The sequence below is a fragment of the Juglans microcarpa x Juglans regia genome, chromosome 2S (assembly GCF_004785595.1).
Source record: "Juglans microcarpa x Juglans regia isolate MS1-56 chromosome 2S, Jm3101_v1.0, whole genome shotgun sequence".
NCBI lineage: Eukaryota > Viridiplantae > Streptophyta > Magnoliopsida > Fagales > Juglandaceae > Juglans > Juglans microcarpa x Juglans regia.
In genome coordinates, this window is record NC_054597.1 from 19787080 (window position 1) to 19805936 (window position 18857).

The 18857-nt window shown below is 39.4% G+C and overlaps 1 protein-coding gene across 2 annotated transcripts in view; it reads left to right on the forward strand.

Annotated features, from left to right (window-relative positions):
- The window catches only part of LOC121252572 (carnosine N-methyltransferase-like), a 41282-nt gene that overhangs the window by 12303 nt on the left and 10122 nt on the right, over nucleotides 1-18857 (forward strand). The window contains exons 3-12 of one of the 2 annotated variants that reach the window (XM_041152280.1): nucleotides 14359-14402; nucleotides 14578-14620; nucleotides 14718-14942; nucleotides 15058-15174; nucleotides 16266-16337; nucleotides 17478-17522; nucleotides 17618-17697; nucleotides 17826-17890; nucleotides 17982-18048; nucleotides 18209-18322. In XM_041152280.1, the coding sequence (XP_041008214.1) occupies nucleotides 14359-14402; nucleotides 14578-14620; nucleotides 14718-14942; nucleotides 15058-15174; nucleotides 16266-16337; nucleotides 17478-17522; nucleotides 17618-17697; nucleotides 17826-17890; nucleotides 17982-18048; nucleotides 18209-18322 (872 nt within the window). The remainder of the gene's footprint in view (nucleotides 1-14358; nucleotides 14403-14577; nucleotides 14621-14717; nucleotides 14943-15057; nucleotides 15175-16265; nucleotides 16338-17477; nucleotides 17523-17617; nucleotides 17698-17825; nucleotides 17891-17981; nucleotides 18049-18208; nucleotides 18323-18857) is intronic. The other variant, XM_041152281.1, reaches the window with a different exon arrangement.

An 18857-nucleotide genomic window follows, 5' to 3' on the forward strand; every position in this document is an offset into this window, starting at 1 on the left:
CCTCAATCGATTGTGTAAACATTCATTAGCAACCAGAACAAAATCAAATATTTGCCTACTCCAAACAAAAGCATTTTGGTTAGAGATAATTTGCTCCATTACTGTACTCATACGATTAGCAAGCACTTTCGAAATTATCTTGTAAACCCCCACTTACAAGGATGTTAGGACGAAAAGCCTTCAACTCTGCAGCCCCAAAATTCTTAGGAAAAACAGCAATAAAGGTGACATTAAGAGATTTTTCAAACTTATGAAAGGAAAAGAATTCCTGAAAAACCCGCATAACATAATCTTTCACAACATCCCAACAAGATTGAAAAAAGGCCATAGAAAAATTATCCTGGATAGGAACTTTATCTTTGACTATCCCACCAACCACCTGAAAAACCTCATTATCCTCAAACGGTCTCTCTGACTAGCTTGCAATAATAGGATCCAGAGAATAAAAAACCATACCATCAAGTTTAGGTCTCCAACCCGCTATTTCGATTAGAAGAACTTCATAAAACTACATAATATGATCTTGAATCTCAGGAGGGGATGACAACAAACTATTATTAGAGTGAAGCAACTCAATGGCATTGCTATGCCTATGTGAGTTAGCCATCCTATGAAAAACTTTAGTGCATTTATCACCCTCTTTCAACCAAATGGCCCTCGACTTTTACCTCCAAGATATCTCTTCCAACAACAAAACCCTTTGAAGCTTGATCACCACTTCTTTTTTCCTCAACAATGCCTCCTCGAACATAACCTCATTCTCCTCCCCAACCTCAAAAAAATGCAACTCCTCCAAAAGGGAATTTTTCAAGTTGTCAATATTCCCAAAAATTTCAACATTCCACTTCTTTACGTCAGTCTTCAAGGCTTTAAGTTTTACCTATAAGAATAAAAACTGGGTGTACCCGAGACCTAGCGATCCAAATGATCCAAATCAAAGATAAGCTCAAAAAAATCCTCCATTGCCAAAGATATACTAGGTTCTCCTGAACGCTCACTATGGAACTGAATAATATTGAAATCCCTACACATACACCAAGGCATATCCCATAGATAATACAATCCCACAAATTCCTCTCACAAGAGACTTCTTTCCCCATCCAAATTTGGCCCATAAACTTCCGCAAAAGCCCACTTCCACCCATCTTTAATATTTTTAAAAGAATACACCACAAAAAAATTTCCAATACACTCCTCCACTCTATTATCCCACATCAAAAGAACACCTCCTAAAGCTCCCGGAGATGCCAAATAAGCCCAACCCACAAAAGAACACCCCTACAAGCTACGAATTATGGTTCTATCAATAAAATGTAGCTTAGTTTCATGTAAAAAAAGGATATCAACATTCCAACTACGAAGAAAAAACCTAATACGAAGGCACTTTTTGGTGTCATTGATCCCCCTAACATTCCAAGGGAGAATTTTAGGCTTCATGGGAAAAATGAGACGCCCTCCCTTTCAACCTGTCCCTCCCAACACTTCCCTCCTTGGTATCATAATTAATGGAGCATTTTAATCTTCTTAACTCCCTTTCCTTCTTATATGTTGACTTCAAAGCCAAGGAACGACCAGCTTCGATTGCAACAAGAAGAGCCTTAAATTGCTCTTCAAAACCATCACAAGATATCCCCATGCACGCCTATAATTTTTCAACCTTTTTAAAAACCCAATCCGAGGCAATTTTGATTGAAGATTGAGGCGGAGGAGTGCGTAAAGGAGTCGGGCTACCCATATTCTCATCAAAACATTCCCCCTCAATTAATGCCAACTGTAAATTGGGCTCAACCGAGTTCCCTACAAGTAATTCTTCTTGTTAAATCTCAAAAAATAGCCAAGATTGACCTATCATCCAACTTTGGTAGCAAAAAAATATCAACTGGCCAAACAGGCTTAATCAACATAGGTACTGAATCCAATAGATGCACACCCTTAGCCAAAAGAGCTAGAGACACAAACGGATTAAACTCCCACCATTCGTCACCTCCCTTTCAGCGTTCCATACCTGAAATTAACCCTCTTCCACCTTCGACAGCAAATTTGTTTCCGACGCATCACATGGGGAGTTGTCGGTGAATGGTGAAGTTGTTTGTACCAGTTTCGAGACCATTGGAGCAAGTATTGGCACCAACGTGCTTGAAGAGGAGGCTGAAACCGAAATTCCTAAAACACTGGCACGACTCTTAACCCTCCACACCCTTTTTGGGCTTTTAACCAAGCCCAACCCATCCACTTTATTTTTACCCTTTAAATCCTCAGCCTTCTTACAACCCATACCAGAGGCCGGCCCACCACCAATAGCACTCTGCTGCTTGCCCACAAGATCCTTCCTCAAGACCTCAGAGCCCAACGAGCCCAGGCCTATCGCTACCGAATTCAACATAAAGTCCACTTTTCCTTCATGTCCAATAATTCTTTGTGCATGGCCATCAATGAAAACTCCTTTCCAACCCCTAACGAGCCATCCTTGGTAGACACATCGTCACCCTTGAGAATGTGAAACGACTGCTGCTGCGACTGCACAAACTTCCCACCGGTCACCCCATGAGCCTCCCTTCTGCCCTCCATACTCAGCGGTGACTTCTTTAGAACCTCCGCAAAAGACTCATTTCATCCAGTTGCAACGTGAGAAGCATAAACAAACTTCTCAGTTACTCTGTTATTTACACCTGAAATAGAGGATAACGAAACAACCTCTCATAACGATTCTGCAAACCTCCTCCACCCCTCGCCCTTCAACCCTTTTGGAACAGCGATGAAACCACACCTCTTTTCTTGTCCAAACTCTGAAAACGTCAAGAACCTACCGAATCTATTACATTATTACATCTTTGGACCACTAGCATTTGATTCCCCTTTCTATGAGTTTTATAAAACTCAGAGGAACCAACAAACACTCCGCAAGCTCCCACTGCAGACGCCAACCAGTCCATAACAACATCATCAATGGAAAATAAATTTAGTGACCCTGTGACTGCTACCAGTAATCCTCCCCCACTGATTATTTTCATGTTTAAACTCAAATATATATACATATGCTGATTTCAAATTTTATGGCAAAACACTTCCAAACTGCAGACTGCAATTTTGCACGGTGTTGCGATGAGTGGGCAGGGGAGAAAAGGGGGGAGGGGGGGGGGGGGGGGGAGAAAAGGGGGGAGGGGGGGGGGGGGGAGGAGAAAACTCTCATTCCAAACTTCGAATATTCTGTCTCCGATCGGAACAAAAATCTAAATGAAGTCAGAACTTGGAATTTTCTGCACAGCTCTGTGTAGGGATTAGGCTTTGTTTGCTTCTTAAACCTATCTCAACTGATCTCAACTGATCTGAACTCATCATTACAACATTTTCAAATTTGGATACAAAATATAATAAACAATTCAACTTTTTTAAATCCCAAAATAATAATAATATTAAAAAATAATATTCTAACAATATTTTATCATCTCAACTCAACTCAGTTCAACATCCAAACGCAGCTTTAATGTGGATAGTTGCTATGCACCTCTTCAAAATGTTTAGATCTCTTTATATAGGAGTATCACATAGTTGAAATTGTGGAAAATTGATGCCCCTAGTTGGCCCTACTGGCTAGCCAGGTCTTGAAGGGTTTTACTTTATTTTACTTACCGGTTTGTGACCTAACAGAACTAGGATTCCACCGAGTTACCCCAAATTCTACAAGTTCTTACACCTAAATGCCTCTCTCTTCAACACAAGTCCAATGTTTCTAGTTCCACTAAAACATTTCACTATTTGGCCCCTCAATTAAGTGTTTTTCTTCTGATTGAATTTTCGAAACCCAAATCCTAGTTTGACTAGGTAAAGATTACTGACCTTTTACTTGTTCAAAAACTTTTCTTTCTTCCAAATGCCCTAGCACAATTGAGACTTGATAAGTCATTGATGAAGATTTAACTCCAAGTACCATAGATATCCCAACTTGATCACATGTATATACACTGATTTAAAAAATACCCTAATTTTTGAATTCTTGATTCTTCTCTTTTATCATAATTTGCACATTTACTTAAACGAATCAAGAATTTATAAAAATTTATAATTTTGAAAGGAGGCAAAGGGTCCCCTTGTCAATTTTATAAAACACTTTTTATAAATTTACCAAACATACTTTTTTTCTCTCTTTAAAAGAGCTTTTAGGCTTATTGAAAGGACGTTTTAAGGCACCAAACTCAAACCCAAACATGCACTAAGTGGTAGAAAAGTGCACTTTTCTATTATAGATATAATACTGTAAGAATATTAGTTTACATCAAGACCTAGAAAATTATGTAAACTAATATTCTTAAGTATTAATTGATATTGAAGGTCATTTACATATATGCTTTGAACCCAATATAATAGTCCAAGATGGCTCTTTAGATAGATTGATATTTTGATTCCTTATGTTAGCATAGAAGTTAATACTTATGTATTGATATTTTGAGCCATAGCCACCTAATGCCACTTGAGGTCCGCGTGGGGGACTTAATGCCAAAGGTAATCGCACTCGAGGTCGAGAATTTCGTAAGTGCACCCATTATGGTTGCACTAACCACTCTGTGAACTATTGTTGGGATCTATATGGTAGATCATTTGGGTCCGCTAATCAGAACATTTGCCAAGATGCCACATCACAGTCACCAAGCTATAATCCTACTCCATATATGATTGGCATATCAAAGGATGAGTATGATCAGCTTTTGGGTCGGACACGGGTTTCATCTTCCACAACTAGTCTTGCCCACTCAGGTATAGCGTCCACATGTCTTGTCTCATACACCCTAGATCCATGGATCATTGATTCAGGAGTTAATGAACATCTGACCGGTTTTTCCTCGACCTTATCTAAGTTAGAACTGTGACATCTCCAAAAAGTGTTACTCTTGCTAATGGTTCTCTTGCTAAAGTTACAGGCATTGGATACACTAAGTTCACTGATTCTATATCTTTGTCATCTGCTCTATATGCTCATAGTTTTTCATTTAGTTTGATGTCCATTAGTAAGATTACGCAAAGTCTTCAATGTTTAGTGACCTTTTATCCTTCTTCATGCATCTTTCAAGATCTCAAGATGGGGAACAAGATTCTTCAATGACACTGTTGCCTTGGTCGCCCCTCTTTCCCTTTTGAAGCGTCAGGTTAGGAATCTAGGAAATGTGTCTCCCTTTCCTTTTGAAGCATGTCAACTTAGTAAAAGTTATCGTCTGTCTTTTGTACCTCGTGTTGATAAACGAGCATCGAGTCCTTCTGAATTGATTCACTCTGATATATGGGGACCAATCAACCAATCAACATTGAATCAAACAAGTTTTAGTATTTTGTCACATTTGTTGATGACTACTCTCGTGTGACATGGATGTTTCTGATGAAAGCAAGATTTGAACCTCTTTCCATATTCAAAGTGTTTTGGAAAGAAATTAAAACTCAATTTAACAAAAAGGTTCAAGTTTTGTGTTCTAATAATGCTACAAAATATCAATCTAGTGCCTTTTCTACTTAAGTAATAAAGGAATTGTTCATCAAACTTCATGTCCTTATACACCCCAACAGAATGGGGTGACTGAACGCTAAAATTGTCAACTATTAGATGTCACCCGAGCTCTTTTACTGCACATGCATATTCCTAAACATTTTTGGAGTGATGGTATTCTTATTGCTTGTCACCTTATTAATTGTATGCCTTCATCAATTCTCGCTGATTCCTCTCCCTTCTCCATTTTGTTCCCTTCATCTCTGCCATTTTCTATCCCTCCAAAAATCTTTGGGTGTGTTTGCTATGTTCATAACCTTGGTCCAGACTTTGATAAGCTTGATCCACGTTCTACCAAGTGTTTTTTTGTTGGTTATCCCTAGACTCAAAAAGCTATCGCTACTATAGTCATATTCTTAGATGCTACTTCACGAGTGCTGATGTTACCTTTTTTGAGTCTATACCCTATTTCTCGGATACATCTTCGAGTGTTCAGTGTGATCCTCTACCATTACCTACTTATACTTTCTCCTTCACACTCACCCAATCTTACGCAACTCTTCTTAGTGCCTTCCCTAGTTCCTTTACAGGTTTACTTGTGTCGCTTGTGGGGCTATGAAAAATGAAATGGATGATGCTCTTCACCATAATAAAATATGGGTTCTTGTTCTACTACCATCTGATAAACAGCTCATTGGTTGAAAATGGGTATATACAATCAAATTTCACCTTAATGTTCTGTGGAACATCTAAAAACCTGCTTGGTTGCTAAGGGTTACGTCAAACATATGGCAATGATTACGAGGAGACTTTCTCCCCATTCGCCAAAATCTCATCTGTTCGAGTGTTGATCTCTGTTCCTGCTAATTTAGACTGGCCCTTATTTCAACTGTAATGTTAAAAAATGCATTTCTACATGACGATTTGCATGAAGAAGTTTATATGGAGCAATCGCCTAGATTGCTCAGGGGAGTATCGGGGTACTATATGCAAATTAAAAAAGACATTATATGGTTTGAAACAATCTCCTCGAGCATGGTTTGGGAGGTTTTTTGATGTTGTATTGGCATTTGGTCCATACAAATAGACCATTCGGTATTTCACCTACATAGTGATGCAGGTCACATTTTGTTGGTTGTAATTACTGGGAGTGACTCTGTTGGAATTGCTAGGTGGAATTGCTAGTGACATTGTAATTACTGGGAGTGACTCTGCTGGAATTGCTTGGCTAAAACAGTTTTTACATGATCAGTTTCAAACAAAAGACTTGGGTAAGCTTAGATACCTCCTTTGAATTGAAGTCAGTTGATCTAAAAATGGTATCAACTTATCTTAGAGGAAATATGTACTTGACCTTCTGAAAGAAATTTGCATGTTCGGTGCATGACCTATTGACATTCCTATGGACCCAAATCGTAAACTCTTGAAAGATGAATGAGAGTTGGTTTGAGATCCAGGTGGGTATAAAAAACTTGTTAGGAAATTGAATTATCTTACCATCACTAGACCAAACATCTCTTATGCAGCGAGTGTGTACTGAGTCAATTTTTACAAACACCCAGGGTCTCACATTGGGATGTTGTAATTCATATTCTTCGTTATCTTAAGCAAGCTCTTGGCCTTGGATTGTTGTATTGACCAAATGAACATCTTAGGGTTGTAGCCTTTTTAGATGTTGATTGGGCAGGATCCCCTTCAAATAGAAGATCTACTATTGGATATTGTACCTTTGTGAGAGGTAACTTGGTTACATGGAAGAGTAAGAAACAAATAGTAGTAGCTTGGTCTAGTGCAAAAGCTGCATACAGGGCAATGGCTCACACTGCTAGTGAGCTGACATGGTTGCATTCCTTCAAGAGATTAGATTTTCATTTCCTGCCCCTTTAGTTATTTTGTGAGAATTAAGCTGTAGTGCATATTGCCTCTAATCCTGTGTTCCATGAGAGGACTAAACACATAGAGATCGATTGTCACTTCATTCGAGAAAAGATACTAAGTGGTGACATTTCTACATCTTTTGTGAATTCTGCAAATCAACTCGCAGATATGTTTACCAAGTCATTGTGTTGTAGTCGGTTAAAGGTTATTTGTTTTAATCTGGGTTTATATGATATATATGCCCCAGCTTGAGGGGGAGTGTTAGAGGACATGGTTGTAATAAGTGTAACTTGTGAGGGTATAATCGTCAATTGTATGTAGTATATATATTGTTGTACATCAATGAATGAAAAGTGAGTTTTCCCTCCATGAATGTCTACAAACATGATATTTTTTTTTTTTTTTTATCTAGAATTGCATTTATATTATGTTTTTAAATTAATAGTATAAATAAAAAATATATGCTATGTAGAAAATAGTTAAAAAAATAGTGACAATATATTATCAGTTAACACCCCAAAGATGTATTCATGACTGCCATAGTTTTCACCCCATCTATTTTTGGAAGCAATCAAGAAGGGGGTGTGGATTTCTTTTGATTTATGAGATTTGAGGCAAGTGATGAATCCAAGATCAAGTTTTGGCATGATGAGTGGTGAGATGAGAAACTTTTGAGATTAGTGTTCCGAAGTTATATCATGTATTCCCCCAACATAAGTAGGCCTTGGTAGGAGATCTTTTTATTTTTTATTATGATAAGTAAATAAGTATCTTTATTGAATAGAATGAAACTAGGCAATGCCCAAGTACACAGGAAGTATACAAAGTGAGACATCTAATTATATTCTAGTAAGCTGAAAAGAAGATAGAAACCCATGGACATTCCCACCCTTCAATACAATAGCAGAAAATCATTGTAAAAGAGAGATTATAAAAAAATTCCAGATTTCCCTTACTGTACATTCCTTATTGTTAAAACACCTATCATTCCTTTCCGACCATAGACACCACATTAAGCACAAAGGTATCATTCGACACACTGCTGCCAGTTGAGCGCTATTATGCTTCCTGTTCCAGCACGCTAGTAGTTCCATCACACTCTTAGGCATGACCCAACTCAGCTCGGCTCTATTAAGGATACCATCCCATAATTCCCCGGCCACCTCACTATGTAAAAGTAGATGATCTAACGATTCTCCGTTCCTTTTACACATGTAGCACCACTCTGTGAGCACCATACCCCACTTCCTTAAATTGTCAACTGTCAAGATCTTCTCAAGTGCAGCTGTCCAAGTAAAAAACGCAACTTTAGACGGCACTAAGACCTTCCAAATACTCTTCCACAGAAAGAATGTGGGCTACTGGCCTGTCGAAGCCTTGTAAAAGGATTTGACTTTAAACTTTTTTCTCCCCGTGTGAATCCACAACATACAGTCACCCCCATTTCCTCCTAACTTTGCTGAATACAAGTAGCCATAAAAATCTGGCATCTCGTCAAGTTCTCAATCTTGAGCATTTATAGTAAAAGTGACATTCCAAGTTACCGTCTCATTGGCACGACTCAACAAATCTGATACAACAATTTGCTGATTTCCAACCAAATTAAATGCAACTAGAAACACAATAGATAGAGGGCTCTCCCCACTCCAAGTATCGAATCAAAAGCGGGTTCTTGCTCCATCACCCACCTCAAACTTAATATGTTTTTCAAAGGTGTTACACCCATTTCTAATAAATTTCCATAGGTTGATTCCATAAGACCCTCTACCCTCCTTAAGAGCACCATCCCCCACTCACTACCATACTTATGATCAATAACCTCTCTCCACAACGAGTTCTTCTCCATATGATACCTCCACAATCACTTTTCCAAGAGTGCCTTGTTGAAGATGCTCAAGTTTTGCACCCCTAACCCACCATTCGCAGTCGGGTAGCTCACCCTTTGCCAACTTAGAAGGTGAAATTTAATATCCTTCCCCATGCTAACCCCACAAGAAAGCTCTAAACAACTTTTTGATTTGGTTTGCCACACGCACCGGTAGTGGGAAGAGAGAAAGATAGTAAGTGGGTAGGTTAGAAATAGTGCTTTTGATAAGTGTTAACCTCCCCCCTTTTGTTAGAGAGAGTCGCTTCCACCTCGATAGTTTTTTCTCAATCTTCTTTACCACCCCATCCTAACTCTTTGCTTTAAATGATGCCCCCAAGATAATTCTAAGATATTTCATAGGAAGGGAAGCAATTTTACAATCCAACAACTCTGCAAGAGAAGCAATATTACTCACATCCCCACCGGTACCAATTCCGACTTCCCCAAGTTCACCTTAAGTCTCGAAATAGTTTCAAAACACAACAAAACCGCCCTTAGAGCTTGAATCTGGTTGCTAACAGCATCACAAAAGATGAGTGTATCATCTGCAAGTATTAAGTGAGAAATGGAACTGACACTATTACTGTTGCTGCCCACTGAAAAACCAGCAATAAATCCCCCCTAACGGTAGCCTCCATCATATGGCTCAATGCCTCCATTACTAAAACAAATAGGAAAGGTGATAGTGGATCCCCTTGTCGCAATCCCCTCGAAGGCTGAAAAAAACCAAAAGATTTTCTGTTGACTAAGATCGAGAACTGAGCGGTCGAAACACAATGTTTAATCCATTCGCACGACCTGTCCCCAAAACCACATCTTCTAAGCATATAAAATAGGAAATCCCAGCACACATGGTCATAAGCCTTTTCCATGTCTAGCTTGCAAAGGACCCCTGGAATGCCTTCTGCTAACCAGCTGTCCAAACACTCATTTGCTATCAAAACTGAATCCAAAATTTGCCGACCCCGAACGAAAGTATTTTGAGGTTTGGAAATGAGTTTGCTCATCACCAAACTCATACGATTAGCTAGCACCTTTGATATGATTTTGTAGATCCCACCTACCAAGCTAATAGGCCGAAAGTCTCTCAAATCATGAGCACCGACTATCTTTGGGATAAGAGCAATGAAGGTAGCGTTTAATGACTTCTCAAACATAAGATTAGAATGAAAAGAATAGAAAATCTGCATCACTTCCTCCTTTACTATCTCCCAATACTCTTGAAAGAAAGCCATAGAAAAACCATCCGGGCCCGGGGCTTTATCCTTGCACATACCTCACACCACTAGATGCACCTCCTCTTCCACAAACGGCCTTTCCGACCAACTTGCTACCTCCAAGTCCAGCTGGTCAAAAATTAGGCCATCAAGTTTGGGACGTCATTCTACTTTTTCAGCTAGGAGCTCCTCGTAGTACTGCACTATATGTTCTTGGATCTCTTTGGGAGATTATAATACATTTGAACTTGAATGGAGGACTTCAATAGCGTTGTTGTGTCTGTGAGAGTTAGCCACCTTGTGAAAGAACTTAGTGCATTTATCCCCCTCCTTCAACCAAAGCACTCTTGATTTTTGCCTCCAAGATATTTCTTCCATCAATAAAACTTTCTCAATTTCAGTCACCAACACATTCTTCCTTAACAAAGAATCCTCATTCACGTCCCCTTGCTCCAATGCTTACAATTCATCCCAAAGAATATTTTTCTTCACTTTTGTATGTCTAAACACTTCTTCAAATCAACCTTCAGAACTTCAAGTTTGCCCGCCACCATAAAACTAGGTGTACCCTCAAAAGAGTAAGCTTCCCACCAAGCCCTTGCCTTCACCACAAATCCTTCCACTTCCAGCCACATGCTCAAATTTGAAAGGATGCCTACCCCCATGAATGCCTCCACAATCAAGCAAAGTAGCCGCCCCCCCCCCCCCCCCCCAAATGAATGCCTCCACAATCAAGCAAAATTGGAAAATGATCGGAACATACTTGTGTCAACCTTTTTTGACAAAAATCTGGAAACTGCGTCTCCCACGAAGAAGAGACTACCAATCTATCCAACCTTGACCACCCTCGACTGTTGGACCAAGTGTAGCCCCCCCCCCCCCCCCCCCCCCCCCCCCCCCCTCCAAAAAAAAAAAAAGAAAAAAACCAAAGGAAGATCTACAAGATTCAACTCAAAAATCAGTTCTGAGAAGTCTTCCATTGCTCTTGTTGACGTGGATGCCCTCGTCCTCTCACTAGGAAACCGAACAATGTTGAAATCACCACAAAAAATTCAAGGTAAATCCCATAAAGAGTGCAAACCCCCCAATTCCTCCCATACATTCTTTCACTATCCACATTGGGCCCATACACCCCCGCAAAAGCCCACCTCCACCCATCCTCAATATTCCTAAAACATACAGCCATAGAAAAAAACCCAATACAATCTTCTATCATCTCCACCACTCTCTTATCCCACCTCACTAACACCCGTCCCGAAGCCCCTGACGAAGCTAAGTAACACCACCCCACGAAGGAGCAACCCCACAAACTACGAATTATATTTCTATCAACACCACTCAACTTAGTCTCTTGTAAGCAAACAATGTCAACTTTCCAACTACGGAGAAAGGATCTGATACAAAGACATTTACTCACGTTATTGATGCCTCTTACATTCCAAGACAGTATTTTAGGCTTCATTAACAAAAGTAGTTAATGGAGCATAACTCCCTTTTACTCTGTCTCTCCCCGACATTCCCTCCTTATTATCATAGTTAATGGAGCATTGCAATCATTTCAGCTCTCTCCTTTCTAACAGTTGACTTCATGGCCGTGGAATGGCCAACTTCAATAACTACTAGGAGAGCCATGAATTGTTCTTCATAGCCATCATAGGATAGTCCCACCCAACCTTGAAGCTCCTCCACTCTCTTTAAGACCCATTCTGATGCTCTAGGTGCAATATGAGGTGGGAGCATCTGTAAGGGTGACGGACTACCCATCTCCTCCTCAAAATTCACCAAAATAATTCAACAAACTAGTACCCTCCCCCATTGGGCTTATCTCCTTTCCCACAACTTTGTTTCCCACTGCATTTTCCACAATTTGCCCTTCCTCCACTGCCGGCACAAAGGGCGCCACCTTTAACCCTTCCGAAGCTTCCTCAGAGGTTATCGGGACTTTCAGTGCCTGGGTAGAAGCCAATGGCTTGACAACAGTGGGCAAGACGTTCTCATGGGGACTGGGTTGTCTATTACCACTACTTGCAACCTTACCACTGCTCCAAAACGTCTCCTCTGACCTCGTCAGAGTTGTCTATGCGCTGGCGACCTTTGTTGAGGTGGTTTGTGCAGTTATCAGGTCTTCATGAGCAAGAGAGATCGAGGAAATCCTTCCTCCATGCTCAGATATTACAACCTTCGGCGACGGGACCTCCATCGGAGCTTTTGCGACCTCTAGCGAAGTCGATTGAGGCTTCGCCGGCAACGATGGCTCAAGCCTGTTGGTCGACGAGCCACCAGCAACCTGTGGCTTCTTCCTCTAGGATGGGCCTCCAAACTAAACTGGCCTCTCCTTGGGCTGGAGCCCATTACCCATGTTGGCCTCTCCTTTCCCTTGCCCTCCATTCGATTCCTGTAAGCCCAGTTCACCACCCAAGCCCACGCCCACCACCCCATATCCCTCAACGCACCGTATTAGCCAAAGCACTTTATTAGTTAACTCCCCCAACGAGCTCTTCATTTCGCGCAACTCCTTCAAAAGCTTTTCCTCTTTCAGCCCAACCATTCCCCTGCCAACCTCTACCCTGAGCTGCTACCGAAAAGGAGGGTGTGTCCTTTTGCAGGTTTGCCATAACAGGTTGTTGCGTGGCTCGAGGTATCTCCAGGGCCTCCTTGTATGACCTTGACGGTAAGGCTACCGCCATCACTAGTGGTTAGTGTCTCCCCTGACCACCTACTCTTTCCATATCCTTCAACACTGCCGCCATCTTCCTCCACCCCATTCCAGATCTGTCTTCAGAAATGAGTATGAAACTCCGTTAATCTCCCCCACCATACCCCACCAAAGCCATGTAGGAACCACAAGAGTTTGAGCATTGCTGGGCAATGAAGTCTCTGTCACCTTTCCGACGAGCAGAGTAGTACCCTTTGCTCCCAGCCTTCAGACATTCCTCTAGTGTGTCAGCCACCCATCAGGTAGTTTCTAACCCCAGTCACATACAACTCACACCTTTCCACCCATTCTCTGTGATGCACTCCTTACCCCCATCTCTTCTCACCTTAAAAACCTTTGACTCAATAGCTAAACAACTAAAAGAACTCATTTCCTTACTACAGTACCAGATATCCCACTGTCAAAAGCCCACAACCACCAGCAGCGACGTGATACTGGTTTGCAAATTCTAAATTGTACGGAGAGAAAACTAAAGACCAATACTCAAATTGAAAACTGGTTGATAAAAATTTACTGTCAAATATCAGTATTGGTTCTGTTTCCCTTGGAATGGCATTTGGAGAAACACGGCTCCATCGAAGGTGACATATTTCTGGAAAGACAGCTGCACTAGGAATACTTTGTTTGGATAATTTAAGAAAGAAGTGTGCCATAGTAAGAGATTGTTGTTGTATGCGCTAGAAGAGTGGGAAAACTACTGATCATCTCATGTTTCACTAGGATGTGGCTAGACTAGAACTTCATTTTAATAGGTCCACTCGACACCCAAATACCCATGAAAGCTTTATGGGCCTTTGGGTCATCTCTCAAAGGGTGATGGAGATGTTGTGAGAAGGGCAGTTTTAGATTTTCAAATACATCAATCGTTTCACATGGAAGGAATGCAACATCCCTAGTGTTGAAGAGAGCGAGATGAAGGTGGTGCAGCAATAAGCCGATATACTTAAAATCGTCTAGATTGGAAGAAAACTCATAACAGCCAATGTACTTTCCTAGATTTTTTACTTGTTGGTTTTCCTCTTTTTCCTAAATGGGTGCTCTCTCTTGTATTCTTCAATCGTACTCAGGTTGTGTCCTTCTATGCTTTTAAAAAAATTGCCTTATAAAAAATTAATAAGAATGACTGATATATTCCTTTCTTAGTCGCTATCTTTTTTTCCCCAAATTGTGAAGTTCTGATATTCACTTTTTTCCACTACTTTTGTAGGCTTTACTGTTGCATTACCCTTTAAAGTTTCAAAGAATAAGACGGTAACTTCTTGGTATTTTTGTTTTTCATTATTCAATAACCATGATTGCATTTTATATGAGCTAACATGGTAATGCAATAAGGATTTTGCATTCTTTCCTTAAGTGCATCATGTGGATTTTTTCTTTTCTTTTTTTTCCTTTTCTTCTGAAGTTATGAAGTTGATGAATTTTGCAGGTGTATTTCTACTAATTCATTTTTCATATTCAGCATGCTTCAGGTCTGTTTTGACTTCCTGTCTAAATGGTATAGGAGAGTATCTTGTCGCTCTTTTTTTTTTTTTTTTTTTCTTTGCTTACCAATATGCTGCCTTGCAGGCATTTGAACCTCCGCTTGATATGAGTCAAGATGTAGATATTTGTGAAGACGGGCATCTTGAAAATGCTCTGAATGACCATTTCTTCTCGGGAGAAAGGAATGTTAGCTCCTATCAATCCACATCAACAAGTGGAAGCTTGTGTTTCACCAAATCTGACCAAGCCTGTTTTGGGGAAGAAAGCAATGCCATGTGCGAGTCAGTGAAAGGGACAGTTACCATTGAGGTTTTAGCATTTATATGACCATATTAATTTTTGAGCAAATTTAAAAATTCATTATAGGGTCGGTTCCACCTATGTCTTTTTCATTTAGAAATTTGACCCCTGTAGATAACAACAGGAGATGAAAATTGACGGTAATTGCGACTCGGTTACTGGAAGGCATCCTCCAGGCTTCAAACATGATGAACAGATAGATGCATGTGGTGGAAATGAGATCACTAATTCCAATGGAAATGTAAAGTCATTAAATTTCCTTTCAAGTTATAATGTCTATGTAAATTTGTTTGAGATTGTTGAGATCTATTGTTATTGAGGTATATAATGTTGGATTCTCCTGCATGATAAGAAAATTCTAAATTAAGCCTTCACTTAGGGCCACATGGTAATACGTTGTGCTATTTCACCATTTCCATTATTTTTTTTCTTTTGACTTGACTCGTTATTTGTTATTATTTGGTATAGATTGTTGCTAGATTGCCTCCTTGGGTTGTGCATCTATCAACCCAATTCTGTGTGAACATCTCACTTTTTCCTACTCTAGAAAATTAGAATTTACCCAATGTATTCTACAGTTTGAGATGTGAGAATGTATCAACTTCTATGATCTTGTGTTCCCCCCCCCCCCCCCCCCCCCCCCCCCCCCCCCCCCCCCCCCCCCCCCCCAAAGAAAAAAAAACAAAAAGAAAGACGCACAACATAGTAGACAAGGAGGAGTGATGATAGGATTTGATGAAGTAAAAGATACTTATTGTTTTACCTATTAAAGAAAAAACAGAGAAACTTATCAAATTGTCTATCCAATATTTATCTATAGGCTTTATTTGGTTATAAGTTATGGATTTATCAGATATTTAGGGCTCGTTTGATTGTTAGACTGCACTCAGCCCAGTTGAGTTCGGTTCATATTTAGACATTTTCTAACATCCAAATACCTAACTCTCAAATCACTAAACTCATCTCAATTCAAACCATCTTTACATGTGAGATCCACAACGTTTTTCAACTCAACACATCTTTACACGTGGGACCCACAACCTTTTTCAGCTTCCCATAAATATATCTAAACTCATCTTAGTTGGGTTCCACAGAACTCACTCCACCACCTCAACTCACTACTATTCATATAGAGCTCAACTTAGCTCAACATCCAAATCAGCCATAATATTAAGTTGGAGATGTGTAGTATGTTAATTTGACCTCCCCCCCCCCCCCCCCCCCCCCCCCCCCCCCCCCTCCCCGCCGCCGCCCACAACCTATTGTTTTAGTGTATAAAAACTCCTAATATGTAAATTGTTTGATGCTTTCCTTGCTATATCACTTATTCAGGTGTCTTCGTTGTCTCATGAGTGGTTGGATCCATCATTTCAGTTGAATGTTCCTTTAGTTGATGTTGATAAGGTATGTTGGGTAACTGGTTTTATTTATTAGAACTTGTACTTCCAGTTTCTAATATTTTGTGTAAGCACTTGTTCTCTTTTCTTTGTTATTTTATATCTTGGTCTTATGGATGATTTTTCAGGCCCATTGATGTAGCTGTATTGCATTTGTAACATTATAACAAGTCTGGAATTTAGAATTATGGACGGAACAATTGTTTGGTTTTCAGAATTTACACACACACACACACACACACACATATATTTGGAACAATTGGAAGAAATCATATGATAGATTTGTGGGTAAATAGATTGATGCATATTTGGAAAAAAGACATTTGAGCTAGTTGTCAATAATATTCATAGAGGAGGGCACAACTTTGGAAATTAGGTGGTACAATATGCAATAGCTTGTATGAGAATATGCAGTGCTAGAATGCATTTATTTGATGGAAAAGACAAGTTTTTGGAATTATTTGAGTTATATTATTTGCAAAAGGTTCCATATTCAGCTAATTGAAGTACTTGTTTATGGACAAGTGGGAATAATTGTTTGAAACGAAAGATTAACATTATAATAGAAATATGAAAGCATCATTGCATTTCATGGATCTTTTGATTAAGGCATTTCAGAAATTTGTTAAGTGAGGGAATTCAATATTCACTTATTACTATTGTCAATATCTGCTATAATGAAGATTAATTGTGTATGCATCTTAAATGTTACTCTAGAGAGTTCTTGGAGTGATTATGTTTTGGCAGTTGCCAAGTAACCAATATGTTTTGAATTGTCTGAGCTAAGACAATAGATACTGCTTGTGATGTAGCCTTCTGCCTTTGAGTCTGAAAAACACTTTCTTTACCTACAACGACCAAACTCAACTTTAATATATATTATAAACACAACAAATAGTGCAAAAAACATACTTAACCATAATTTGTTCTCAGGTGATAAGAAATAAGCTCATACCCGTAGCAATTACTAACACATAAGAGATCTTGGATTTATCTTGCCATGATAAAATAATTATGGTGCTTACTTTAGCATTTGGACACCTTAAGGGGATCCTTTCCCCTTCTCCTTTGAGATGGTTGCTTGTTGATAAACTGTCTTTAGATTTGAGTTTTATGTAATACAACTTCCTTTCTTTTTCTTCGTCAGGTTCGTTGTATAGTAAGGAATCTAGTTAGAGACTGGGCAGCAGAGGTATTGCTTGATTTTCTTGCTTGTTTCTAAGTTTTGTTTTCATCTGGGATTTTGGTCTGAAATCTACCTGTTCCTTCGTTTTATTTTTAATACAGGGACAGAAGGAACGTGATCAGTGCTACAAGCCTATTCTTGAAGAGCTTGATGTCCTATTCTGTAATCGCGAGAAGGACAAGTATTTATCTCCTCTTGTTGCTTTCATTATCTCCAAAGTACTTTTATACCAGAATTGCATTGATCAATCTAATGATATAATCATTGTATATAATTGGGTGGGAGTTAATAAAAAGTTTTGTTGAACAGTCCTCCTACCTGTTTGGTTCCTGGAGCTGGACTTGGCCGGCTGGCTTTGGAGATTTCATGTCTAGGTATTTACATAATTGAAATTGACTATATTTGAAGCTCTTCTTTCACATGCATTTTAACTCACGGGCTGCTATTTCTCATTTCATAAAACAGGTTTTATATGCCAGGGAAATGAGTTCTCATACTACATGATGATATGCTCGAGTTTTATTCTTAATCAGTAAGATTTTATGTCAATTTCTTTGTAATCTTGATCTTATGCATCTTCCAACCATGGATGAGATTCTATATATATATATGTACACATGTACATATATATTTTTTATAAGAAGGGGTTTTTGCATTTTAAGTTCTTCTAATTGGAGTTGCTTGATTATTAGTTCACAGAGCACTGGAGAGTGGACAATATACCCTTGGGTCCACAGCAATTGCAATTCACTTTCAGATAGTGACCAACTTCGTCCTGTTTTAATACCAGACATCCATCCAGCTAGGTATCTATACTGCCTGTTCATTCTTCAATGTTTTTGTGTTTTTCTTTCGAATGTTTTTAGACTTGTTATGTTTTCTTATTGTGTTTGAACATCATCCTGATTGTCCCCCCAATACAACCTTTTTAGAAGATGAACTTGCTCAAACAGATGTGAGTTGCCCATGTCAGTATTATGTTTGTCACTTGATACCGTCAAGATATTTCCCTATAAACATTGTCCAACTTCCTGTGTTGGTGCCTTTTATTGCTAATGGTCGAGGTCCTGCTATGCAATCAAATCTCATAATTCATCCTAGTGGCATGGTTGGGTTCAAGTTTTCACCAGTACTAATGCAACATTCCAGGGATGTGTTGCCTGCATTATGCAATAAGTCAAAAGGACTAATAATTCTGGGGTCTTGTATAGCTTAGATCTACTTGGTATACATCCAATATGGAACTCAGAACATGCTCGCGAATGCCTTCACAATCCACACATTTTGAGGTATCATAATCATTCGCTATACACATTTGTGAGATACCGGTAAAGGACTGGT